Source organism: Heterodontus francisci, chromosome 12 (genome assembly GCF_036365525.1).
Source record: "Heterodontus francisci isolate sHetFra1 chromosome 12, sHetFra1.hap1, whole genome shotgun sequence".
Lineage (NCBI taxonomy): Eukaryota > Metazoa > Chordata > Chondrichthyes > Heterodontiformes > Heterodontidae > Heterodontus > Heterodontus francisci.
In genome coordinates, this window is record NC_090382.1 from 109,299,841 (window position 1) to 109,327,817 (window position 27,977).

At 44.4% G+C, this 27,977-nt stretch overlaps 1 protein-coding gene across 6 annotated transcripts in view; it reads right to left on the bottom strand.

The window, feature by feature from the left end:
• The window catches only part of si:dkey-201i24.3 (kinesin-like protein KIF15-B), a 73,220-nt gene that overhangs the window by 12,895 nt on the left and 32,348 nt on the right, over positions 1-27,977 (bottom strand). The window contains exons 10-17 of one of the 6 annotated variants that reach the window (XR_010976127.1): positions 24,588-24,730; positions 18,854-19,065; positions 17,935-18,018; positions 16,823-16,976; positions 14,456-14,601; positions 9,480-9,617; positions 5,053-5,463; positions 1,814-3,981 (exon numbers count right to left, since the gene is read on the bottom strand). Coding sequence is in view for 4 of the 6 variants with exons in the window: in XM_068044072.1 (XP_067900173.1) it covers positions 5,449-5,466; positions 9,480-9,617; positions 14,456-14,601; positions 16,823-16,976; positions 17,935-18,018; positions 18,854-19,065; positions 24,588-24,730 (895 nt within the window). In the remaining 2 variants the exon portion in view is untranslated. The other 5 variants (XR_010976126.1, XM_068044072.1, XM_068044073.1 and 2 more) reach the window with 5 other exon arrangements.

Below are 27,977 nucleotides of genomic sequence, written 5' to 3' on the forward strand. Positions count from 1 at the left end.
AGGTGAACTACACAGCGAGGAACACTGGCCACTACTGGGTTCACTATTTTCTGAGAAGTTTCTCGAGTACCCCTTAACCTGTGTGGCATCACTTGATACTGGAAAACACCATCCAGTGTAACGAAAACTGACTTGTCCTTTTCTTGGGGTGTCAAAGGAATTTGACAGTATACCTCCGACATATTTATCTCATTAAGACACATGGTGTTGCCCATTCTGTCCATACAATCTTCTAAATGAGAAACTGGGTAGGAGTCTGCACACGCCACTGCATTAACTTTTCTGTAGTCTATGCAAAGTTAGGCCAACCCACCAGGCATCAAGACCACCGGCGAATTCCAGCTGCTCTGACTAGGCTCAACTAAGCTGCCCTCCAGCTTGCATTGGACCTCTGCTTCCACTTGGGCCTGTCTGTCTGGACCTAAGTGGCAAGGATGTTGTTTTAAAGGAATGGTTCCCCCTATACCCACATCATGTGTGGCTAAGGTTGTACATCCTAGCTTATCCCTACAAACTCTTTTAAACGTTTTGAAAAGCCTGGTTAGGACTTCACGTTGTTTTGCCTCTCAGTGCGAAAGCATGTTGTCCAATTTTCCTAGCCATTCTATATTCACTAACCTGATATTTGGAGGTTCAATCTGAGAATTGTCTAGGCCTCCTTCTGCCTCAACCTCACTATCCTTTTCCTTCTCAACAGTCCTGATTACCTGACTTACCTGTACTGGCTTATCCTCCTCTCTGCAATAATATTGTTCTATCATATTAATGTGACACAACCAGTTCTTCTTCCGGCGATCAGGGGTGTCAATCAAATAATCTACCTTACCCACTCTTTTGATCACTCTATATGGGCCACTGAACTGTGCTTTTAATGGTTCCCTCTGTAACGGTAACAACACTAATACTTCATCCCCTGGTTGAAATTGGGGGCTTTTGCATTCTTGTCTGCCCATTTTTTCATATTGGCTTGGGATGCTTTAAGGTGTTCCTGAGCCACACCGCAAGCTTTTGCGAGCCTTTCCCGGAACACAGATCCATAGTCTAGTATCGAAGATTCATTCTTTCGTTCCAAGAATCTGTCTTTTATAAGTTTTAGAGGACTTCTTACTTCATGTCCGTAAACCAGTTCGAAAGGACTGAAGCCTGTAGACTCATTTGGTGAATCTCTGGTGGCAAATAAAAGAAAGTATAGTCCTTTATCCCAGTCATGCGGATATTCATGACAGTAGGTTCTAACCATTGTTTTGAGAGTTTGGTGGTATCTCTCTAAAGCTCCCTGTGACTGGGGGTGATATGCTGAAGATTTTAACTGTCTAATTCCCAAATTTCCCATGACTTCTTGAAATATCTTGGACATGAAATTAGAACCTTGATCTGATTGAACTTCAAGTGGCAACCCACATCTCGTAAAGAATTAGGTTAACTTTTCTACTACTATTTTAGCAGTAATTGTCCTCAAAGGAATGGCCTCTGGAAATTGAGTAGCCCTATCCATGATAAGTGTGTATTGAGGTTCCGCTTTTGTTTTTGGCAAGGGTCCTACGCAGTCTACCAATACCCTGCTAAATGGTTCCTCAATCTCTGGTATGGAAACTATTGGTGCTGGTTTTATGGTGGGTTGCGGTTTTCCCACCATTTGGCATGTATGGCATGACCTACAAAATTGTCTCACATCCTTTGTAAAACCTGACCAGTAAAAATGTTGTCTTATACGTGATTTGATCTTCTGATCAAATCCCTCTCGCTCCCTCCCCTCCCTGGCCCGCTCGCTCCCTCCCCTCCCCGGCCCGCTCGCTCCCTTCCCTCCGGCCATTGTGTGCTGCCATGTGTTTAGGTTGCCATCGTGTGATTATTTGAGCAGCGCCATCTTTAATCCTGGCAGCTGCCTGACGTCGCAGACTGTGGCGTTTTAGTGGCACAGGCTGCATTTGCACATGTGCCATTGCAGCGCCACCTAGTGGTGGTGTTGTCAGCAAATGCAACCTTATATAAAGGTATGGGTAAATACTGCCCGCCAATTCCATTAACTAGAACTTTAGCGTTCAAGGCACTCTCTGGAGGAAACCTTATATCTTTCCCCAGCACGAGTGTTTGGGTTGCTCCTGTATCCCTGAGTATAATGATAGGTTTTCCTGCCTCACTTAAAGGATGTGGAGTTACTCTCCCCTTTGACAAAAATTCATTGTAACTTTTGGGTATCTTATTCTTAAACTCTACACTCACTTTAGTTTTTGTACATGGCTTTACAGCTGCCATAAAAACTATAGCCTGGTCTGCTATACTCTGAGTCAGAGTCTTTTCTTGTGCATTAGCTTTGCATACCCCAACAAGTCTTATGGGTTTACCTCGCAATTTCCAGCACTCTGAACGAAGATGACCCGTTTTGTTGCAATGATAACACTTTGACTTGTGAACCTCACTTCTACCCTCAGCACCTTCCTTTCTGACCTGAGGTGATCCTGGGGCATTCCCTTCTTGTCTCCGGCTACTTGCCTTCCTTTCACTGTCCCACTTTCTATCCTTCTCGGGTTTATGGGGGTGATGGACAAAAGGTTTTGGCTTATTCGCAAGCTCAAAATCATCAGCAATTTCCACTGCTTTCCTAGCTTTCAAAACTTATCTACATGAGTTCTCATGACTGCAGGAATGGATTTTTAAACTCTTCTAAGAGAAGCAATTGTCGAAGGTTCTCATATGTGGTTTCCATCTTTAATGCCTGTATCCAACCGTCAAAATTTATTTGCTTCACCCTCTCAAATTCTACATACCTCTGCCCAGCCAATCTCCGTAAGTTCCAAAACTTCTGACAGTAAGCTTCAGGGACAAACTCATATGCAGCGAGAATAGCCTTTTTTGCCATCTCATAATCTGCAGAAGCCTTTTCAGGACGCATGGCATCAACTTCATGAGTTCTGCCTATCAACCCGCTTTGTCTAAGCAGTGTCCAGCTTTTCCTCGGTCATTTCATCTATTTGGCTATTTTTCCAAAAGATTTGAAAAATGCCTCTACCTTCATTTCTTCAAACTTAGGAAGAGTTCGTATAAATTTAAACAGCTTTTCGCTGGGTCCTGGGCTAAATTCAGATTCTTCCTGACCAGAATTTCCCCTGGAGTCAAGACCACCTTTTTGTCTTAGTTCCATCTTTCTTAACCTAAATTCTCTCTCTTCTCTTTCTCTCTGATGTGCTCTCTCTTTCTCCCTTTCCTGTTTTCCCAATTCAAGTTTTCTTATTGCTATTTCTTTTTCCTGTTGTAGCCTAATTTTTTCTGTTTCTAATTGAATCCTAACTAATACCACTGCATCACTCTCTGACTTGCTATCTTCTTCTTCCTCTTCTTCTAATTTTAAATGTCGGGCTATTAGGTCAATTATCACTGCTTTTTTGGCACCTGATTTCAACTCTAACCCCAATTGTGCTGCCAGTTCTTTCAGGTTATTCTTTGTTAGTTATCAAATCACTGAGGGAAACATTCTCCTTTCCCAGAAACTCTGCTGCAACTGCTAATGCCATTCTGATGGTATGTACTGTACCTTATTACACAAGAAACCTGGTTCCTTTTTTTTCCGTATTATTACTCTCCTTATAATTAACGTAATTGGTGTTAGATTTGGAGCTCGACAATCGAGCATTCCAATTAATATGATCCCAGATGCAAGACCCCAATTTATATGTTATCCCAAAGATGAGCAATTAATATGATTGCAAATGCGAGCCCCCAATTAATATGATCCTGGACGAGCCCCCAGTGAATATGTTACGACTGAGGCGGGAGCAATGCACCATCAATTCAGTCCCATCACTCCACAGGTCACAGTATATTATTAAAGCTTTCCCACCCTACCAAAAAAACAGCCAAATTAAACACTCTAGTAACCCCCAGAAAACAGACCAAACCAGGTATCTTTAGACAACAGCAAATTAAATATTTACTAAAATAATAACTCTTAAACACTATTAAGATAAACCTATGTATAAAGACCTTATTCTTTTGGGCCTCCTTATCTCGAGAGACAATGGATACGCGCCTGGAGGTGGTCAGTGGTTTGTGAAGCAGCGCCTGGAGTGGCTATAAAGACCAATTCTGGAGTGACAGGCTCTTCCACAGGTGCTGCAGAGAAATTTGTTTGTTGGGGCTGTTGCACAGTTGGCTCTCCCCTTGCGCCTCTGTCTTTTTTCCTGCCAACTACTAAGTCTCTTCGACTCGCCACAATTTAGCCCTGTCTTTATGGCTGCCCGCCAGCTCTGGCGAATGCTGGCAACTGACTCCCACGACTTGTGATCAATGTCACACGATTTCATGTCGCGTTTGCAGACGTCTTTATAACGGAGACATGGACGGCCGGTGGGTCTGATACCAGTGGCGAGCTCGCTGTACAATGTGTCTTTGGGGATCCTGCCATCTTCCATGCGGCTCACATGGCCAAGCCATCTCAAGCGCCGCTGACTCAGTAGTGTGTATAAGCTGGGGATGTTGGCCGCTTCAAGGACTTCTGTGTTGGAGATATAGTCCTGCCACCTGATGCCAAGTATTCTCCGAAGGCAGCGAAGATGGAATGAATTGAGACGTCGCTCTTGGCTGGCATACGTTGTCCAGGCCTCGCTGCCGTAGAGCAAGGTACTGAGGACACAGGCCTGATACACTCGGACTTTTGTGTTCCGTGTCAGTGCGCCATTTTCCCACACTCTCTTGGCCAGTCTGAACATAGCAGTGGAAGCCTTACCCATGCGCTTGTTGATTTCTGCATCTAGAGACAGGTTACTGGTGATAGTTGAGCCTAGGTAGGTGAACTCTTGAACCACTTCCAGAGCGTGCTGCTTTCACATGCGTTCAAATCCTCTGAAGAAGGAATTTTCCTCCACACAAGATCAGGGGGCAGGTTGTTCAACCTTGCCCGTCTAAGAGCGAAGTCCAAAGTACGGAAAGTCCTCATCAGAGAACTCCTCTTTGCTGACGATGCTGCTTTAACATCTCACACTGAAGAATGCCTGCAGAGTCTCATCGACAGGTTTGCGTCTGCCTGCAATGAATTTGGCCTAACCATCAAAAGACCTTATAACCTCTTATTTTAACCTAACTCCCCCATTCACACATATACATTCAAAACTAACTGTTAACCAATTTTAAAAGTGATGTTTTATAAACAAAATAGCTGTTTCTTAAGAATAAATAAATAAATAAGTCTTTGTGGGTTGCGTTCCTGATAGGTGAGGTATCCTAGTGTAAAAATAATCAAATGCCTCTCGAAGTCTTTACACGGATTTGATGAAACAATGTGTTCTTGATAGGCATTCAAAGCACTTCGGCTGCAGCAGGCATCAAAATGGGGTAGCAATGGGTCCACTCGGATTTTAGAACTGACAGTCTCTCAGTCGAAACTTTACTCCAGCAATACAACTGGTCTCTTCAAAGGGTTTTTTCTCCTTAGACAATTAACTTGGCCTGTAGCTAATTGTATAATCTCTGCTGAGAGAAATAGACAGATCTTTCCTTCAGTAAGCACGCTTTGCTGGTGGCTGGTTCAGACCGGTTTTAGCCAGTTTTTACACACAGTCAAATCGAAACATCACACCATGTGACCTCTTGCTCCTACTGTGGCCTGGGGACAAGTGCAGCTGGCACCCTGTGCTCAGTCTTAAAGGCACACTGTTTTCAAACAGTCTTAAAGGCACTCACTGTTTTTAATCAGAAGAAGGAAAAAGAAACAGTTCCGTCACACTAGTGAATATTTGCTGAACTGCTTCCAATGCAACTATATCCTTACTTAAATAAGGAGACCAAAACTGTATATACGGTACTCTAGGTGTGGTCTCACCAATGCCCTGTACATTTGTTGCAAGACTTCCCTACTGTTATACTCCATTCCCCTTGCAATAAAGGCCAGAAATTTTAATTTTAAAATTGAGGTATTTCTGGACCAGCAACCAATGTAGGTCAGCGAACATAAGAGTGATGGGTCAATGGGACTTGGTACAAGTTTGGATACAGGCAGCAGAGTTTTGGATGAGTTCAAGTTTATGGTGGGTGTTAAATGGGAGGCCGGCCAGGAAAGCAGTGGTTAGCACCGCAGCCTCACAGCTCCAGGGACCCGGGTTCGATTCCGGGTACTGCCTGTGTGGAGTTTGCAAGTTCTCCCTGTGTCTGCGTGGGTTTTCTCCGGGTGCTCCGGTTTCCTCCCACAAGCCAAAAGACTTGCAGGTTGATAGGTAAATTGGCCATTATAAATTGTCACTAGTATAGGTAGGTGGTAGGGAAATATAGGGACAGGTGGGGATGTTTGGTAGGAATATGGGATTAGCGTAGGATTAGTATAAATGGGTGGTTGATGTTCGGCACAGACTCGGTGGGCCGAAGGGCCTGTTTCAGTGCTGTATCTCTAATCTAATGGACTGGCACCCCAGAGTCATGGACTAGAAGTCCTGTGGCAATTAGTGACAATTAAACTTAATAAACCTGGCCCTTTCTAAGCTGGCACCAGAAGATGGCCATGAAAAGCTGTTATAAAATTCCAACTGGTTCAGTCAGATCGTTGAGGGAAGGTAACCTGGCAGCCTGACCTGATCTGGTCTATAGGTGACTCCAGTCCAACTCTATGTGGTTGGCTCTTGGTAGCGTTCCAAGTGCAATTGAAAACAAAAAAAGTATTGCTGACCTGACTGGCTTGGGAGTACTGGGTCTGCCCAGTTCCAATCTCCTACCAGAGGGCATATCATATTGGAGTCAACTTGATCCTAAACAGACCCTGCTAATCACTTTTCTCCCTTCTCTGTAAGTGTGATAACTATTTAAGCCTAAATGACGTCGCTGTTTCTCTTGCAGGCACCCAGTGCCAGTTTGGAGTACTCCCAAGTCACTTGCAGCTAATGCAAACTATAGCTTCCTCAACACGGCCCCAACTGTCCACCTCTGTCCCAATCACTGAAACCACTGGTATGACACTTTTCCAATGATCTGAGGTCTCATTCAATGAGACTGCCAATTCACACTATAATTTCCGCTCTTCATAGAGAATGTCATCCATAAGGTCTGATGCAGGGATACAGGCACAGAGGTCAGGTAGGTCCTGCAGAACTTTCTATTCCTTAAGGGTAAGAATTCCATGGGGAACATCCAGTAGTATTTCACACTCACCATGAAGTCTCACTCAAAGGGAGTGCAGATTTGAGGAACAGATTTAAAAGACAGGAAAGTAAGTATTGGATATATTGAATATAGAGGCCTCCTTGGCTAACTCTCCGATCCGTGCTCCCATAAGCAAGGCTCTACACTGGGAGCAAGGCCTCGCTGACTTTACCCCAGAGTTTTGTGTGGCTGGGAGCTGTTTTCCGAATCCCTGCTCCCAGCACAGAGCCTCGCACCCTGCCCCCATCCAACAATCCATGCCCCTCCCCTCCATCCCTTCCCCCCCCACCAAGCCCTGGGGATATTGGAAATACTCCGTTGACCATATTTGGTTCCGGAGTCGCCTTGATAAGACCACCCCATAACTTTCTATACCTAAAGGAATCCCAGCCACATTTATATTACCTATCCCCATCATTCTGATGAACCTTTGCTGCACATTGTCCAAAACTAATCTATCCTTCCTGAGTTGCAATGACCAAAATTGAACTCCAAATGGGGTTGGACCAAGGTTCTGCACAACTGAAACATAAATTCCACCCCTTTCACTCTTCGATGGGCCGAATGGCCACTTCTTGTTTGCTGAAGGGCAGCGGAAATATATGATTTGTGCTTTGAGAACTGATATTCCTCTGACATCTTTTGATTCCAGAGTCACTGAAGAGCTCAGTGAGATTGTTGTGTCCAGTTGCAAAGATATATTGAAGTTGTACCCGCAGGGGACAGAAACTGGCAGCACCTGGACAGGTAGCTACGTGAGAGATATCTATAGGAGTGTTCCTACAACGTCTCCATTTACAAAACATTTACAGCACAGGAACAGGCTAACTGATCTAAACTGGTATTAACCTGACACTGACCAGGTGTGCAAGAAAGATACCAGACCTTCAGCAAGGAATTTCTTTATTTCATCAGTTTTTGGACTCCAAGCAATGCAAACTCTAATACAATTCCACACATTGGTGGAAAACCAGGCAAGCCCTGTTTATACTATGAAAAACTCCAAACACACACAATTAAAGTAGACATCAGCATAAAGGGGGTGAAACTGGTCTTGGCTGAGTACTCAAAATGGACAATCGTGAATTGGCTTATCTGCGTTCACCCAGTTTTGCTCCATATGCCTTAATACCCCTGTCTACTAACAATCAAAGCTCCAATTGACCCCCTCAGCATCCACAGCCTTTTGGGGAAGAGAGATGCAGATTCCCTATCTTACATAGTATGTACAGCACAGAAACAGGCCATTCGGCCCAACAGGTCCATGCCAGTGCTTACGCTCCAAAAGAGCCTCCTCCTAACCTGATTCATCTTACCCTATCAGCATAACCTTCTATTCCTTTCTCTCTCACGTGTTTATCCAGCTTCTCCTTAAATGTGTCTATGCTATTTGCCTTAACCACATCTTGTGGTATCAAGTTCCAAATTCTCACCACTCTCTGGGAAACGAAGTTTCTCCTGAATTCCATACTGGATTTATTAGTGGCTATCTTATATTTATGGCCCCTAGTTTATGTCTCCCCCACAATTGGGAAACATCTTCTGTGCGTCTCACCTATTGAAGGTGTTCATAATTTTAAAGACCTCTATTAGGTCACCCCTCAGTCTTCTCTTCTCGAGAGTACAGAGTCCCAGCCTGTCTAATCTTTCCCGATCTGGTATTATCCTTGTAAACCTTATTTTTACATTTTCTCCAGAGCTTCTAGAATGGTACCAGGGATCGATTTGATGGCCTGAATGGCCTCATTCTGTGGCGTAAATGACTCTATGAGGGACTTCAGTTATGTGGAGAGATTAGAGAAATTGGGATTGTTATCTTTAGAAAAGATTAAGACGAGATTTAACGAATGTGTTCAAAATTTTGAAGTGTTTTAGGAGGGTAATTTGGGAGAAATTATCTTCAGTGACAGAAGGGTCAGTAACCGATAGACATAGATTTAAGGTGATTGGCAAAAAAAGACACAAGATGAGGAGAGTTTTTATTTTACGCAGTGAGTTGTGGTGATATGGAATGTGCTGCCTAAAAGGGCAGTGGAAGCAGATTCAATAGTAACTTTCAAAAAGGAATTGGATAAATACTTGAAAAGGAAAAACTTTCAGGGCTGTGGGAACAAGCAGGAGAGTGGGACTAATTGGATAGATCTTTCAAAGAGCCAGCACAGCATAACAGGTCTAATGGCCATTTTTTGTGCTGTAAGATTCTGTAGATACACAAATCTTTAACGCTTTTGAACTACAATGCATCAATGATTAGAGAGAAAATACTGAAATTACTATTGGGAAGGAGAAAATGTAAATTATTTCATCCAAATTCTGCTCAGGTCTTTGCGAGATTCAAAACTTGAAATCAATCCTACCTTTTGTAGCTGCAGTTCTCGCTCCATCCTCATCAGTTCCCGCTGTACTAAAGCAGCATTGTCTTCTGCCAACCTTGTCCTCCTCTTCATTGCTGTCGCGTAGAGATGATCAAGATCAGAATGCAACAGTGCAGTGCTCTGCCATATGTGAAGAGATTAAAGTTAGTGCAGGAGGTAAGGAAGTACAGAATGAGGCAAAGGCCACTCAGCCCATTTAAGCCTGGCAGCCTACTAACGTGGCTGCAGGGATGGTGCAGGAGGGAGGGTTTTGGTTTCCTGGATAATTGGGGCTCTTTCTGGGGTAGGTGGGACCTCTACAAACAGGATGGTCTTCACCTGAACCAGAGGGGTACCAATATCCTGGGGGGGAGATTTGCTAGTGCTCTTCGGGGGGGGTTTAAACTAATTCAGCAGGGGAATGGGAACCTAAAATGTAGTGCCAGTGTACAGGATGTTGAGAGTAGTGAGGTCAGGGATAAGGTTACAAGGACGCAAGAGGGCACTGGCAAGCAAGAACCTGGTTTAAAGTGTGTCTACTTCAACGCCAGGAGCATCCGGAATAAGGTGGGTGAGCTTGCAGCATGGGTTGGTACCTGGGATCTCGATGCAGTGGCCATTTCGGAGACATGGGTAGAGCAGGGGCAGGAATGGATGTTGCAGGTTCCGGGATTTAGATGTTTCAGTAAGAACAGAGAAGATGGTAAAAGAGGGGGGGGTGTGGCATTGTTAATCAAGGAGAGTATTACAGCGACAGAAAGGACGTTTGAGGACTCGTCTACTGAGGTAGTATGGGCCGAGGTTAGAAACAGGAGATGTGAGGTCACCCTGTTGGGAGTCTTTTATAGACCTCCAAATAGTTCCAGAGGTGTAGAGGAAAGGATAGCGAAGATGATTCTCGACAGGGGCGAGAGTAACAGGGTAGTTGTTATGGGGGACTTTAACTTTCCAAATATCGACTGGAAATACTATAGTTCGAGTACTTTAGATGGGTCAGTTTTTGTCCAGTGTGTGCAGGAGGGTTTTCTGACACAGTATGTAGACAGGCCAACCAGGGGCGATGCCACATTGGATTTGGTACTGGGTAATGAACCCGGCCAGGTGTTAGATTTAGATGTAGGTGAGCACTTTGGTGATAGTGATCACAATTCGGTTAGGTTTACCTTAGCGATGGGCAGGGACAGGTATATACCGCAGGGCAAGAATTATAGCTGGGGGAAGGAAATTATGATGCGATTAGGCAAGATTTAGGATGCGTAGGATGGGGAAGGAAACTGCAGGGGATGGGAACAATCGAAATGTGGAGCTTATTCAAGGAGCAGCTACTGCGTGTCCTTGATAAGTATGTACCTGTGAGGCAGGTAGGAAGTTGTCGAGCGAGGGAGCCGTGGTTTACGAAAGAAGTTGAAGCGCTTGTCAAGAGAAAGAAGAAGGCTTATGTTAGGATGAGATGTGAAGGCTCAGTTAGGGCGCTTGAGAGTTACAAGCTAGCCAGGAAGGATCTAAAGGGAGAACTAAGAAGAGCAAGGAGAGGACACGAGAAGTCATTGGCGGATAGGGTCAGGGAAAACCCTAAGGCTTTCTATAGGTATATCAGGAATAAAAGAATGACTAGAGTTAGATTAGGGCCAATCAAGGATAGTAGTGGGAAGTTGTGTGTGGAATCAGAGGAGGTAGGGGAAGTGTTAAATGAATATTTTGCGTCAGTATTTACAGTAGAGAAAGAAAATGTTGTCGAGGAGAATACTGAGATTCAGGCTACTAGGCTAGATGGGATTGAGGTTCACAAGGAGGAGGTGTTATCAATTTTGGAAAGTGTGAAAATAGTTAAGTCCCCTGGGCCAGATGGGATTTATCCTAGGATTCTCTGGGAAGCCAGGGAGGAGATTGCAGAGCCTTTGTCCTTGATCTTTATGTCGTCATTGTCGACAGGAATAGTGCCGGAAGACTGGAGGATAGCAAATGTTGTCCCCTTGTTCAAGAAGGGGAGTAGAGACAGCCCTGGTAATTATAGACCTGTGAGCCTTACTTCGGTTGTGGGTAAAATGTTGGAAAAGGTTATAAGAGACAGGATTTATAATCATCTTGAAAAGAATAAGTTCATTAGCGATAGTCAGCACGGTTTTGTGACGGGTAGGTCGTGCCTCACAAACCTTACTGAGTTTTTCGAGAAGGTGACCAAACAGGTGGATGAGGGTAAAGCAGTGGATGTGGTGTATATGGATTTCAGTAAGGCGTTTGATAAGGTTCCCCATGGTAGGTTATTGCAGAAAATATGGAAGTATGGGATTGAAGGTGATTTAGAGCTTTGGATCAGAAATTGGCTAGCTGAAAGAAGACAGAGGGTGGTGGTTGATGGCAAATGTTCATCCTGGAGTTTAGTTACTAGTGGTGTACCGCAAGGATCTGTTTTGGGGCCACTGCTGTTTGTCATTTTTATAAATGACCTGGAAGAGGGTGTAGAAGGGTGGGTTAGTAAATTTGCGGATGACACGAAGGTCGATGGAGTTGTGGATAGTGCCGAAGGATGTTGTAGGGTTCAGAGGGACATAGATAGGCTGCAGAGCTGGGCTGAGAGATGGCAAATGGAGTTTAATGCGGAAAAGTGCGAGGTGATTCACTTTGGAAGGAGTAACAGGAATGCAGAGTACTGGGCTAATGGGAAGATTCTTGGTAGTGTAGATGAACAGAGAGATCTTGGTGTCCAGGTGCATAAATCCCTGAAGGTTGCTACCCAGGTTAATAGGGCTGTTAAGAAGGCATATGGTGTGTTAGCTTTTATTAGTAGGGGGATCGAGTTTCAGAGCCACGAGGTCATGCTGCAGCTGTACAAAACTCTGGTGAGACCACACCTGGAGTATTGCGTGCAGTTCTGGTCACCGCATTATAGGAAGGATGTGGAAGCTATGGAAAGGGTGCAGAGGAGATTTACTAGGATGTTGCCTGGTATGGAGGGAAGGTCTTACGAGGAAAGGCTGAGGGACTTGAGGTTGTTTTCGTTGGAGAGAAGGAGGAGGAGAGGTGACTTAATAGAGACATATAAGATAATCAGAGGGTTAGATAGGGTGGATAGTGAGAGTCTTTTTCCTCGGATGGTGATGGCAAACATGAGGGGACATAGCTTTAAGTTGAGGGGTGATAGATATAGGACAGATGTCAGAGGTAGTTTCTTTACTCATAGAGTAGTAGGGGCGTGGAACGCCCTGCCTGCAGCAGTAGTAGACTCGCCAACTTTAAGGGCATTTAAGTGGTCATTGGATAGACATATGGATGAAAATGGAATAGTGTAGGTCAGATGGTTTCACAGGTCGGCGCAACATCGAGGGCCGAAGGGCCTGTACTGCACTGTAATGTTCTAATTCTAATTCTAATTCTAACCATAGGGTTGCTATTCTGGTCATGTGCTTCCAACACAGAGCTTTGGCTGTTACATCAGGAAATCACAGGATCCCTGCTGTTTTCAGGGATCACCCTCTATTTTCCCATGTCCCCCTGTGTGGGCAAGGCTCTGTGGCAGGTGGTGGGAACTTCCATACGTACACCACTCAGTCAGTGAGGTCACGTCCTTCCTCCCTCAACCTGCCCTTCCCCCCACCATCCCACCATGGAAGTGTTGGCCAAGGAGGTCTCCATGCCCAATTCAGCTTCAGCCACTCGCCTCTGAGTCACAAGATCCTCGGTCCATCCCCCCACTCCAGATACTTGAGCACAAGAATACAGGCTGACACTCCCAGTGCAGGACTGAAGGAGCGCTGCACTGTCGGAGGAGCCACCTTCAACATTCACTCCTTTCACCACCGACGCACTGTGGTAGCAGTGTGTACCATCTACAAAATGCATGGCAGCAACTCACCAAGGCTCCTTCGACAGCATCTTCCAAACCCGCAACCTCTATCACCTAGAAGGTCAAGGGCAGCAGACGAGTGGGAACACCACCATCTGCACGTTCCACTCCAAGTCACACATCATCCTGACTTGGAAATATATCGCCGTTCCTTCACTGTGGCTGGGTCAAAATCCTGGGACTCCCTCCCTCACAGCGACACCCCAAAGACTGCAGTGGTTCAAGAAGGCAGCTAACAATCACCTTCTCAAGGGCAATTTGGGATGGCCAATAAATGCTGGCCTTGCCAGCGACGCCCACATCCATGAACGAATCAAAAAAATCGTAGGGTTGGTGTTCTAAAAGAACAAGAGCTAATTGCTCAAAGGGGCGTGTAAACAGAAACCCATCTTGTGGCAGTGTGACCAAAAAACAAACAAAAGAAAGAGCTTGTATTTATATCACTCCTTTCACAACTGCCTATAGAGAGGTGGATACAGATTCATGAGCAGTTTTCAAAATGGAATTGGATAAATCTTTGAAGGAGAAATAATTATAGGGGTATGGAGAAAGAGCGGGGGAGTGGGACTAAGTGGATTGTTTTTGAAAGAACTGTTGCAGACTTGATGGGCTGAATGGCCTCCTTCTGTGCTGTTCGATTCCATGATTCTATCGCCTCAGGATGTGCCAAAGCGTTTTTCAGCCAATGAGGTACCTTTGTAGTAATTGTTGCAATGTAGGAACTGCGGCAGCTGATATGTGCACAGCAAGCTCCCACAAATAGCAATGTGATAACCCAGATAATCTGTTTTTAGTGACACAAGGTCATCGACCTGTAACATTAACTCTGTTTCCCTCTCTCTATTGCTACTGCCCGACCGGCCGAGTTTTTCCGGCATTTTCTGTTTTTGTTTCAGATTTGCAGCATCTGCAGTATTTTGCTTTTGAGTTTTGTGATGTTGGTCGAAGGATAGGTTTTGGCCCCAGTACACTGGAGGTAACCTTCCTGCTTTTCTTTGGAATAGTGCTGCAGGATTGTTTATGTCCACCAGAAAGTAACTAAAGCGGATTGAAATTGAGTCAAGAAATTGGACAGATCATCAAGATGTTCAACTATCCCGCGACAATGAAAGGTAAACCATGCTTTGACACTCACCTCATGCCTTTGCTTGACCATGCTGTCCCGTTGCTCCACCTTGAGTCTGATGTGTTGTAGACTTTCCTCCTCCAGCTGCAGCCTCTCTCGTAACCCCTGGATGCAGCTGAGAAGTGTTTTTATTTCATCTGTACTTCTGCTCCCAGCTTTTCCCACACAAGGTCAGAAATGAGTGTAAACAATTTGCAATGATATTGTTGTGGCAAAAGCATTACATCACCAACCTGACAGAACGTTAGTCAAGGGCTCCCAGAATGTTTGAGTGGATCAATGAACCAGCCAGTGCAGTACATTACAGCAACAACAACAGGTACTTCTGTAGCACCTTTCACACAGTAAAACGCCCTAAGGCGATTCACAGGAGCGATTATGAAACAAAATTTGATACTGAGCCACAGAAGGAGATATTAGGGGAGGAGGCTAAAAGCTTGGTCAAAGAGATAGGTCTTAAAGAGCATCTTAAAGGATGGAGAGGTTTAGGGAGGGAATTACAGGGCCCAGGCAGCTGAAGGCACGGCCAACAATGGTGGCATGATTAAAATCGGGGATGAGCAAGAGACCAGAATTGGTCTCTGAGGGTTGTCGGGCTGCAACTGAGTCAGGAGGGGCGAGGCCATGAAAGGATTTGAAAACAAGGATGTCAGCTTTAAAATCAAGACATTGCTGGACACGAAGCCAGTGTAGGTCAGTGAGCATAGAGGGTGATGGGTGAACGGGACTTCATGCAATGTATGATATGGGCATAGGAAGATTGGAACATGGCAGCAGGAGTAGGCCATTTAGACCCTTGAGCCTATTCTGTCATTCAATAAGATGGGCGGCACAGTGGCGCAGTGGTTAGCACCGCAGCCTCACAGCTCCAGTGACTCGGGTTCAATTCTGGGTACTGCCTGTGTGGAGTTTGCAAGTTCTCCCTGTGTCTGCGTGGGTTTTCGCCGGGTACTCTGGTTTCCTCCCACCACCAAAAGACTTGCAGGTTGATAGGTAAATTGGCCATTATAAATTGCCCCTAGTATAGGTAGATGGTAGGGGAATATAGGGACAGGTGGGGATGTGGTAGGAATATGGGATTAATGTAGGATTAGTATAAATGGGAGGTTGATGGTCGGCACAGACTCGGTGGGCCGAAGGGCCTGTTTCAGTGCTGTATCTCTAAAATAAAAAAAAAACTAAAAATAAAAGATCATGGCTGGTCTGAATAAGCTGAAGTCTATGGATGCTGTAGTCTATTACCTCCTATAGACTAAGAGGGGCCCAAGTATGTGTTTGTGTCAAATTAGCTGCTCAATTGGTCCTTTGTTGGTTTTAGAGAAACTGGGCTTAGTTCCCAAGGTACCAGGAGTTAGTACTTAGAAATAGTTCTTGAAATTAGTGCTGTGATAATCGCCTAGAAATTTTGACCCTTTATTTTGATGTTCCTCCGTTCACTGTTGTATCATGGGGCAGGCATTTAGACTATAGCCTTTAACTCGGAATAACGCCTCCCAACCCCACGGCTTCCACCACCTGGAAAGAAAACGGCAACAGCCGTATGGAAACACCACAACCTCCAAGTTTCCCACCAAGTCACACACACCAGCCTGACTTGGAAATATATTGGCCAGTCCTGCATCGCCGCTGTTCAAAATCCTGGAGGTGCAACTCCCTACTTAACAGCACTGTGGGAGCACTTTCACCAACTGTTCAAGAAGGCAACTCACCACCACCTTCTCAAGGGGGCAATATGTATGGGCAATAAATGCCAACAACACCCACATCCAGAGAATCAAGAAATAAATAAAGCAATTAAAATATTGGAGAAAGGAATTTTGTTTTGCATTCAGCTGCTAACATTTCAAACAGTATTTTACAGGATCAAAATAAAATATAAATTGCAGATGACTGGGGAGCTTGGGGGTGAAACCCTTGTCAAAACTAGGGCATCAATATTACATAGTCACTAATAAAATCCAATAAGGCATTCAGAAGAAACTTCTTTCCTTAGAATGTGATTACTACGTGGAGCTCACTACCACATAGAAGGAGGCCATTCAGCCCATCGTGTCTGTGCCAGCTCTTTGTATGAGCTATGCAATTTGTACCATTCACCGGCACTTTCCCATTATCCCTGCAATTTTTTTCTCTTTCAAATATAGTTCAGGTGAATTGCATTGATGCATTTAAGCAGATGCTGGATAAGGACATGGAAGAGAAATCATTGGAAGGATATGATGATGGGGTTAGATGGAGAGGGGTTGGAGGAGGTACGTGTGGAGTATAAACACCAGCATAGACCAGTGGGGCCGAATGGCCTATCTCTGTGCTGTAAAATTCTATGTAATTCCATGTAATTAAACTCCCTGAGCGCTGCCAAGTGTTTCCCCTCACCTTTCAGGTATTCCGCGACCTGCTCTTTCAGCTGCTGCTTAATCTGCCTGACCTGTTGCATTTTCCAGCTGTATTCAGCCAGATCGTGCTGTGTCAGCGAGGGCTGTTGCTCACTCTGTGACGGGACAGCGTCTGAGACCGTCTCCAGTAAACCCTGTTAGAAAAAGTAATGGTGATAGTGCTTCCGCTTTGGGTGCAATCCAATCAACAATCCGGGTGTAAATTGCACCCAACATTGTGCTATTTCTCCAAAGTGACATTTAAGATTTCAAGCTTCCGGCCAAATGCATGTGCATAATCACAAACATAAAATCTTTCAAGTGCCAGTGCAATTGGGCAGCATAATTGAACATAATTGTTTCATTTTTTTCCTTTGCATTGAAAAAATTCTTTGATTATATTAAGAATGGTAACCTGATGCAATTTTATTAACACAGCTGCAAAAAGATTTATCACAAAAAAAAAAATCAACAACTTGCATTTATATAGCACCTTTAACATCGTAAAATGTCCCAAGGTGCTCCACAGGAACATCATCAAACAAAATTTGACACAGAGCCACATAAGGAGATATTAGGACAGATGGTCATAAGCTTGATCATCGGGGAAAGGGAGGAAGGATTATACGTGCCTCAGCTCAATCTCAAAAGGAACCTCCTACTGTACAAGTGACAAAAACTCTATTTCCTAAGTTCAGAGACCTGAGCACAAAATCTAGGCTGATTTCCCAGTGCAGAAATGAGAGGGGATCTTCCTGGTGTCCAGGCCAATATTTATCCCTCAACTAACATCATTTAAAAAAATAGAGATGCTCTGGTTATTATCAAGTTGCTAGTTGTGGGAGCTTGCTGTGAACATAGAAACAGGGGTAGGCTATTTAACCCCTCAAGCCTGTTCCGCTGCCATTCAATGAAATCATGCCTGACCTGTGACTGAATTCCATGCACTTCTGTGTGCAAATTGTCTGCTGTGTTTTCTACACTACAACAGTAACTACATTTCAAAAGTGCTTCATTGGCTGCAAAGCACTTTGGGATGTTGTGAAGTCGTGAAACACGCGATATAAATGCCAGTTCTTTCTTTCTGAGCCCAAGGAGAAGGCAACAACTAACCTTAGCCGCGAGGTGCCGCCTACGTTCCTCCTCACACCGCTGGGACCTTTCTTTCTTTTTCTCCCAACATTGCTTTTTCACCATCTGTCAAAAAATGTATTTTCTTTAATCCCAGTCTCTCAAAAAGACTTAGGAACCAACAACATTGCTGATATCTGAGAGAAAAACACCACGTAAAGATCAGTGACACACAGGCACTCGAATCAAAAACATGTTTAGCATCAAGACGAGCCAATTAGGCTCCGCAAGACCATCCATTCTGATAGAACTCGAGACCCACCTTCTGCCCATAAGTGAAAGAGATCTGGGGGCAAGATGCTAGCAGACTTGTCAAGGTCCTTCATTACAAAACAGCGATCAAAAAGCAAGTTAGGTGTCAGTCCGTGGCTCAGTTAGTAACACTCCAAGTCAGAATATCGTGGACTCCAGTCCCATTCCTGCTCATGATCCAGGCTGACATTCCCAGTCTGAGGGAGCACTGCACTGTTGGAACTGCCGTCTTTTGGATGAGACATTAAACCGAGGCCCCGCCTGCCCTCTCAGGTGGACGTATTTCAAAAAGAGCAGAGCCATTCTCCCCAATGTCCTGGCCAATATTTATCCGTCAAGTACCATCACTGAAACACATTACCTGTTCCTTATCGCATTGCTGTTTGTGGAAGCTTGCTGCGCACAATCAGCTGCTGTGTTTCCTACGTTACAACAATGACTACAATTCAAAAAGTACTTCATTGGCCGTAAGATGCTTTGAGATGTCCTGAGGTTGTGAATGGCGCTATAGAAATGCAAGTTCTTCCTTTTAGTAGGGTAAGGTACTTGTAGAAGGGTATCATCTGATTCCAGTATTGGTGCCCAATGGAAAATATAGTGGTGAAAAGATTCTGTCATTTGATGCATGAACTGTGAGGTTGCTACTCGCCTTTAATTCCTGTACCAGACTTCCTAATCTTTTTACATCCTCACTGCAGAGGTCACCAGTTGAGCTGAGTCTCATCCTTATTTCTCTGATGTTGGATCTGAGGCACTGTGTGAGTTCCCAGTAATTCCAGCAGCACAGAGTGACATGATTCTTGAGTTCCATCATCCCTTGAGCAAGCTTCAGTGCGGAGACTGCCTGTCCAGGCCAAGACTCTGTTTGGGAGACAGGAAACAGCATAGAAACATATGAATTGCGAGATGACAAAAGACAAAAGGTCCGTCTAGTTCGCCTTCTACCATCCAGGAATCGCAGGATGCAATGATAATGGAGTTCTTGACTAATCATAGCAATCAAACTCTAATAATTTCTATCACATAAATACTGTGGCTACAAGACCTGGTCAGAGGTTGGGATTCTGCGGCGAGTAACTCACCTCCTGTCTCCCCAAAGCCTGTCCACCATCTACAAGGCACAAGTCAGAGGTGTGATGGAATACTTGCCTGTATGAGTGAGGCTCCAACAACATTCAAGAAGCTTGACACCATCCAGGACAAAGTAGCCCGCTTGATCGACACACCATCCACCGCCTTAAACATTCACTCCCTCCATCACCGACGCACAGTGGCAGCAGTGTGTACCATCTGCAGCAACTCGCCAAGACACCTTCAACAACACCTTCCAAACCCGCGGCCTCTACCACCTAGAAGGACACGGGCAGCTGATGCATGGGAACACCTGCAAGTTACCCTCCAAATACACACCATCCTGATTTGGAATTATTTCGCTGTTCCTTCATTGTTGCTGGGTCAGAAATCTGGAACTCCCTTCCTAACATCACTCTGAGAGTGCCTTCACATGGACTGCAGTGGTTCAAGAAGGTGGCTCACCACCACCTTCGCAAGTGCAATTAGGAAAGGGGAATAAATGCTGGCATTGTCAGCAATGCCACATTCCATGAAAAAATAAATATATAAAAAAAATCTACAACAGAACCAAACATGAGGTGAGGAAAACACCCAAGGGTAGCGAGCTTTGGGAAACAAGTTCCCCCCATAGTTCACCTGTTCCCCCCAAGCCTGTTATACTCACCATTCGTCATGTCTCAAAATACACATATACTGGATCCCAAAATATTATTTTCTGAAAGAAATCCATCTAATTTGCATTTGAATGAATCAATTCCAACTCCTTCCACCTTCGCCCTAGGGAGCCTGTTCCGTAAATTGACCACTAGAATCACAGAATTGTTACAGTGCAGAAGGAGGCTGTTCGGCCCATCATGTCTGCGCCAGCTCTCCGGATGAGCAATTCACCTAATGTCATTTTGCCACCTTCTCCCTGTAACCCTGCACTTTCTTCCTTTTCATATAGCAGTCTACTTCACTTCAGAATTCCTCAATTGAACCTGCCTTCACCACACTCTCAGGCAGTGCATTCCAGATTCTAACCACTCACTGCATGAAAACATTTTTCCTCATGTCATTTTTGCTTTTGTTACCAAATACTTTAAATCTGTGCCCTCTTGTTCTCAATCCTTTTATGAGTGTGAACAGTTTCTCCCTATCTACTCTGTCCAGACCCCTCATGATTTTGAATACCTCTATCAAATCACCTCTTAGCCTTCTCTTCTCCAAGGAAAACAGTCCTAACTTCTCCAATCTATCTTCATATCCGAAGTTCCTCATCCCTGGAACCATTCTCATGAATCTTTTCTGCACTCTTTCCAATGCCTTCATATCTTTCCTAAAGTGTGGCGCCCAGAACGGGATGCAAACTCCAGCTGAGGCCGAACTAGTGCATTATACATGTTCAACATAACCTCCTTGCTTTTGTACTCTATGCCCCTATTAATAAAGCCCAGGACACTGTATGCTTTATGAACCGCTCTCTCAACCTGTCCTGTCACCTTCAATGACTAATGCATATATACCCACAGGTTCCTCTGCTCTTGCACCCACTTTAGAGTTGTACCCTTTATGTTATATTGTCTCTCCATGTTCTTCCTACCAAATTGAATGACTTCACATTTCTCCGCTCGCTGAAATATTGTTTCTGCAGATCAGTTTTGAACTTAACCCCTTCGAGTGAAGGCTGTATCCTCTGTTTTTACTGTTCTGGACAAGGTGAAACAGCTGGTCATGTTGACATTATGTAGTCCATTTAGAATACTACAAACGCACCAATGATATCACCGCTCAATCTTCTCTTTTCCAGTGAGAACATGCCCAATCACATCATTGCCTCACATAATCTAATCACTCCACCTCCATAATTAATCAGGTTACTCTCTTGTGTATCCTTTCAATGGCTGAAATGTCCTTTTTGTATTGTGGTAACCAGAATACTTATCAGAGCTTGTACGATCTGAATTGCTCAATAGATATTATATTAGCATTTTGGTAGTGTCTTGTCCCTGAGCCAGAAGGTTGTGGGTTCAAGCCCCGATCCAGCAATTCAGCATCTCACTCCAGTACATTATTGCCCATCACAGGTAACTCCCCTTCAAATGAGACAATAAGCCGAGGCCTCAGCTGCCTATACTAATGCTTCAGGTAGATGTTAACGGTTCCATGGCACAATTTGACTAGGGAGTTATCCTAATGCCATGGTTAACAATCCTCCCGCAACCAAAACCACTAAAAGCAGATTAACTGGCCATTGAGCCCACTGCTGTTGTGAGATTTTATTGTCCACGGATTGTCTGCAACGTACTGTATGTGAATCGCTGAGCGATGTGGTTCAGTGCTGTAAGAAAACATGCATTTCTACATCGCCTTTCTTTACCTCAGGACAACTCAAAGTGCTTTACAGCAAAGAATTACATTTGAACTGATGGGCCCATTCTGGACCTGGTATTGGGGAATGAGCCCAGCCAGGTGGTCGAAGTTTCAGTGGGGGAGCATTTCGGGAGCAGTGACCATAATTCCATATGTTTTAAGGTACTTGTGGATAAGGATAAGAGTAGTCCTCGGGTGAAGGTGCTAAGTTGGGGGAAGGCTAATTATAACAATATTAGGCAGGAACTGAAGAATTTAGATTGGGGGCGGCTATTTGAGGGTAAACCAACATCTGACATGTGGGAGTATTTCAAACGTCAGCTGATTAGAATCCAGGAACAGCATGTTCCTGTGAGGAAGAAAGACGAGTTTGGCAAGTTTCGGGAAGCTTGGATAACACGGAATATTGTGAGCCAAGTCAAAAAGAAAAAGGAAGCATTTGTAAGGGCTGGAAGTTTAGGAACAGATGAAGCACTTGAGGAATATAAAGACAGTAGGAAGGAACTTAAGCCAGGAGTTAGGAGGGCTAAAAGGGGTCATGAAAAGTCATTGGCAAACAGGATTAAGGAAAATCCCAAGGCTTTTTAGACATATATAAAGAGCAAGAGGGTAACCAGGGAAAGGGTTGGCCCACTCAAGGACTGAGATGGGAATCTATGCGTGGAGCCAGAGGAAATGGGTGAGGTGCTAAATGAGTACTTTGCATCAGTATTCACCAAAGAGAAGGACTTGGTGGATGATGAGCCTAGGGAAGGGAGTGCAGATAGTCTCAGTCATCTCATTATCAAAAAGGAGGAGGTGTTGGGTGTCTTGCAAAGTATTAAGGTAGATAAGTCCCCAGGGCCTGATGGGATCTACCCTAGAATACTGAGGGAGGCAAGGGAAGAAATTGCTGGGGCCTTGACAGAAATCTTTGCATCCTCATTGGCTACAGGTGAGGTCCCAGAGGACTGGAGAATAGCCAATGTTGTTCCTTTGTTTAAGAAGGGTGGTAAGGATAATCCAGGAAATTATAGGCCGGTGAGCCTTACGTCAGTGGTAGGGAAACTATTAGAGAGGATTCTTCGGAACAGGATTTACTCCCATTTGGAAACAAACGAACTTATTAGTGAGAGACAGCATGGTTTTGTGAAGGGGAGGTCGTGTCTTACTAATTTGATTGAGTTTTTTGAGGAAGTGACGAAAATGATTGATGAGGGAAGGGCGGTGGATGTTGTCTATATGGACTTTAGTAAAGCCTTTGACAAGGTCCCGCATGGCAGACTGGTGCAAAAGGTGAAGTCACACGGATCAGAGGTGAGCTGGCAAGATGGATACAGAACTGGCTCTGTCATAGAAGACAGAGGGTAGCAGTGGAAGGGTGCTTTTCTGAATGGAGGGATGTGACTAGTGGTGTTCTGCAGGGATCAGTGCTGGGACCTTTGCTGTTTGTAGTATATATAAATGATTTGGAGGAAAATGTAGCTGGTCTGATTAGTAAGTTTGCGGACGACACAAAGGTTGGTGGAGTTGTGGATAATGATGAGGATTGTCAGAGGATACAGCAGGATATAGATCGGTTGGAGACTTGGGCGGAGAAATGGCAGATGGAGTTTAATCCGGACAAATGTGAGGTAATGCATTTTGGAAGGTCTAATGCAGGTGGGAGGTATACAGTAAATGGCAGAACCCTTAGGAGTATTGACTGGCAGAGAGATCTGGCCGTACAGGACCACAGGTCACTGAAAGTGGCAATGCAGGTGGATAATTTAGTCAAGAAGGCATACGGCATGTTTGCCTTCATCGGTCGGGGCATAGAGTATAAAAATTAGCAAGTCATGTTGCAGCTGTACAGAACCTTAGTTAGGCCACACTTAGAATATTGCGTGCAATTCTGGTCGCTACACTACCAGAAGGACGTGGAGGCTTTGGAGAGGGTACAGAGGAGGTTTACCAGGATGTTGCCAGGTCTGGAGGGCATTAGCTATGAGGAGAGGTTGGAAAAACTCGGATTGTTTTCACTGGAACGACGGAGGTGGAGGGGCGACATGATGGAGGTTTACAAAGTTATGAGCGGCATGGACAGAGTGGATAGTCAGAAGCTTTTTCCCAGGGTGGAAGAGTCAGTTACTAGGGGACATAGGTTTAAGGTGCGAGGGGCAAAGTTTAGAGGGGATGTGCGAGGCAAGTTTTTTACACAGAGGGTGGTGAGTGCCTGGAACTTGCTGCCAGGGGAGGTAGTGGAAGCAGATACGATAGCGACGTTTAAGAGACATCTTGACAAATATATGAATAGGAAGGGAATAGAGGGATATGGACCCCGGAAGTGCAGAAGGTTTTAGTTTAGACAGGCATCAAGATCGGCGCAGGCTTGGAGGGCTGAATGGCCTGTTCCTGTGCTGTACTGTTCTTTGTTCTTTGTCGTTTATGCTGTAATGTAGGAAACACGACAGCCAATTTGCTCACAGCAAGCTCCCACAAACAGCAATGAGATAAATGACCAGGTCATGTTGCATAATCCAAACTGACACTCCTAGTGCAGTACTGAGGGAATGCTGTACTGCTCGAGGTACTGTCTTTTCAATGATATATGAAACCGAGGCCCCGTCTGCCTCTCAAATGGATGTAAAAGATCCCACCGCAGCAAGGGTGTTCGCCCCAGTGTCCTGGCCAATATTTATTCCTCCAGCAACACCACCACAAACAGATTGTCTAAAGCAAATGACTGGCTTTTATATAGCACCTTTAATGTGCGCAGGACATCCCAAAGCGCTTTACAGCAAACACTGCACTTCTTGAAGTATATTCATTTGCTGTTGGTGGGATCATGTTGTGTAAATGTTGACTGCCTTGTACGTCTAATAACAAGCAAACTTCAAAAAAAGTAATTAATTGGCTGTGATGCTCTTTGGAACATCCTGAGGATGTGAAAGGTGTTATATAAATGCAAGTTCTTTCTTTAACAGAGATGGGATTACCTGCTAGTCTCAGACAGTAGATCAGCACTGAATAGCTGTTTCCTCCCAGAGCCTGATTCAGAAGGGTTCCAATGCATCCGTGGCTGGGTTCTGCATCAAACACATACACTAACGGGGTGGCACTATAGAGAGACGCAATATCACTACAATCAGTGGAATTCACAATGTGTCCAAGGAGCTACCAGCATGGTTTCAGACTGTTTACACAATTTAACCTTGTCTGTCACTCAACAATAACTTGCATTCATTGTATTGCCTTGAACGCAGAAAGAGTTCGCAGGGCGCGTGACAGGGGCATTATCAGAAAAAATGGACAAAGAAGGAGATATTAGGAGGGAAAGAGCTAGGTTTTAAGGAGGGTTTTAAAGGAGGAGAAAGAGAGAATAATGGAGATGTTTAGTGAGAGAATTCTAGAGCTTAGGGCCGAGACGGCTGATTCTAGTCCTCTTCTACGGATCAGAAAACCTGGTTTAGGAAGATTAAAAAATGCAAAAAAAAATTTCATTTCACAGTTCAGAAATATCCTCAGCATGGGGTCAATGAAAAGTATAGCATGATAAGGGAAAGGCTATTAGTGTGTTCGTTGTGAAATAAGATGATGTCTTATAAGAGGTTTCTATCCTGCAGGAATTCTGGCAGGTTTTTGAGGTCTATTCAGAGAGGAGAGCCTCCATTAGGACCTCTCCCTCCATCTCAGGACTGAGGGGCTACCCCAGGGCATAATGCCAGGGTTCCCCTGACAGAGTAATGGACCAGAAACCCAAGCTCAGTTTCCTCGCCAGAATGTGCATGTGGCAACTTGGGCAGAGGCAGTGGCAGCTGACCCCAAAACAAGGAGGAAAATTAAGGACGGGGCAGGAAGTTAGCAGTAGGCCTTACATTTTGACCTTTTCCCTCTGCTGTCTCGCTTGCCCAAATCTAGACTAAGCAGCAGTGGAAAATCCATCCCTTAATGTCTTACGATGTGGAAGCTTAAGTTTATAGAGCACTTTGCTGAGGCGAAATGGAGAGTTGTGCAGCAGATACGGTCGGAGTGACAACTAAAAACATGGTGGAAATGTCAGAGAATGCCAAAGGGTCCATGGATAAAGTAGCAGAGAAGAGGGACCTAGAGTGCTAAAGATTCTGCCAATAATGGTGGACTCAAGGGCAGAGGAAGATACAGGAAACTGGAGTCAAAGAACTGAACACGGACGTTACTTTGGAACATTGGTCTAGAGGTGGTTTCCAAAGGTAGGGATTTGGCAAGGTCAAGGAGGGATATTTAATCAAGGCTTTGTAAGACTTTAGGTAAAAGTTAGGATCTCAGTGGGTGTTATTAATGATAGTGTGAGAAGGTGAAGTTGAGGTAGAAGAACAGCCATGTATGGCAGAGCAGACTCAATGGGCCGAATGGCCTCCTCCTGCTCCGACTTCTTACATTTTTATAAAGCAAACATCCAAACTGAAGCCACAATTTCCCCATTGTGCCTGCTGCCTGGTTTTTGACATTGCAAAAAAAAGGTAACCTTACATCTCCTGGTTTTTCATGGAGACCTAATAGAGGTATTCAAAATTATGAGGGTTTTTAATAGAGCAAGTTTGATGGCAGGTGGGTTGATAACAAAATGTTATAGATTTAAAATAACTGACAAAAGAAGTAGAGGGGAAATGGGGAGAGATTTCTTCTCTCAGAGGGTTGTTAAGATCTGGAACGCACTGCCTGAAAGGGTGGAGGAAGGAGATTCCATAGGAAATTTCAAAAGGCAATCAGATGTGTCCTTGAAGAGGACTAATTATGGGGTAAAATCTGGGGTGTGGGACTAAATTGGACAGATCTTTCAAAGAGTTGGCACAGGCATGATGGGCTGAATGGCCTCCTTCACTGCTGTAAGATTCTACAATTCTAGTGGCTGCTGAGAGTCCTCCCTCCTGGTACAACCTGTATATTTTACACCTGATTTAGGGAGGTAATAAACTCCATCAATAATCCACTGTGCTTATTCAGCCAGTTTACAAACATGCTTGAATCAGATTCAGACTATGAGGGGTCATTGCGTATTCCAGCATTGTGTTCACCAGCAAGTGTCTTATAATAATCAGACCAAACCCATACTTGTTCAAAATCCAGGTCTAGACCAGGGTTACCAACCCTCCAGGAATGGCCTGGAGTCACCAGGAATTGAAGGTCAATCTCTACGACAATGCTGCAAACGAAACATGGCAGAAAATCATAGGCGCACTGAAAAAAAATCTTTTCATTTTCCTTGAACACCTCTGTCTATTATTTTAGACAAATATTGGAGGTAAGTGAAAATCTCTGTTTGAGTGACAGTCAAAAGTCAAACAATGAGTCTTTTCCACTTATGATTGGCTGTGGGCAGGAGGGATGGGTCAAGGAAGGACAAGTCAGGCAACCAAAGGCGGGAGTCTGGTAGCAGGGTCATGTGATGAAACCTATAGGAATACATTCAATCAGAGTTGGCAACCTAGTCTAAACCACTGGCATTAACACAGCCTGACCAACACCATACTATACTCGAGGAACAGCATCTCATTTACCGATTAGGCACACTACAGCCTGCCGGACTGAACATTGAATTCAATCATTTCAGAGCATGACGGGCCCCCCATTTTACTTTTATTTTTAGTTATTTTTTCTTTTTCACATTTTTTACTTTTTTTTGGTATGTTTATTTCATTTCATCTTAGTTTGTTCAGTTTGCTTACCCACTGTTTTTATTTCTCATGTTTGTGCTTGCTGCTGTTCAATCTTCAGTCCGTTAACACCCTATCTGTACTAATGCTTTGTCTTTCAACACACCGTTAACATATTGTTTGCCTTTGCTCCATGACCTTCTGGTCAGCTATTCTGTGGCCTTGTCCAATCTACACACCCTTTGTTATCTCTTGTCCCACCCCCCGCTTTACTTGCTTATAACCTTTGACATTTCTAATATTTGCCAGTTCCGAAGAAGGGTCACTGACCCAAAACGTTAACTCTGTTTCTCTCTCCACAGATGCTGCCAGACCTGCTGAGTATTTCCAGCATTTCTTGTTTTTATTTCAGATTTCCATCATCCGCAGTATTTTGCTTCTAATTTACCATACTATTGCCCAGTGCCTCAAAAGGAGAAAGATTTTTATAGCATCATAATAAAAGGGATGGAGAAGAACAAGATGCAGTATAATGTGGATAAATGTGAGGTTATCCACTTTGGTAGCAAAAACAGGAAGGCAGTTTATTATCTGAACGGCTATAAACTGAGAGAGGGGAATATGCAGCGACACCTGGGTGTTCTCGTACACTAGTCACTGAAGGTAAGCATGCAGGTGCAACAGGTGGTAAAAAAGGCAAATGGTATGTTGGCCTTCATAGCGAGAGGATTCGAGTACAGGAGCAGGAATGTC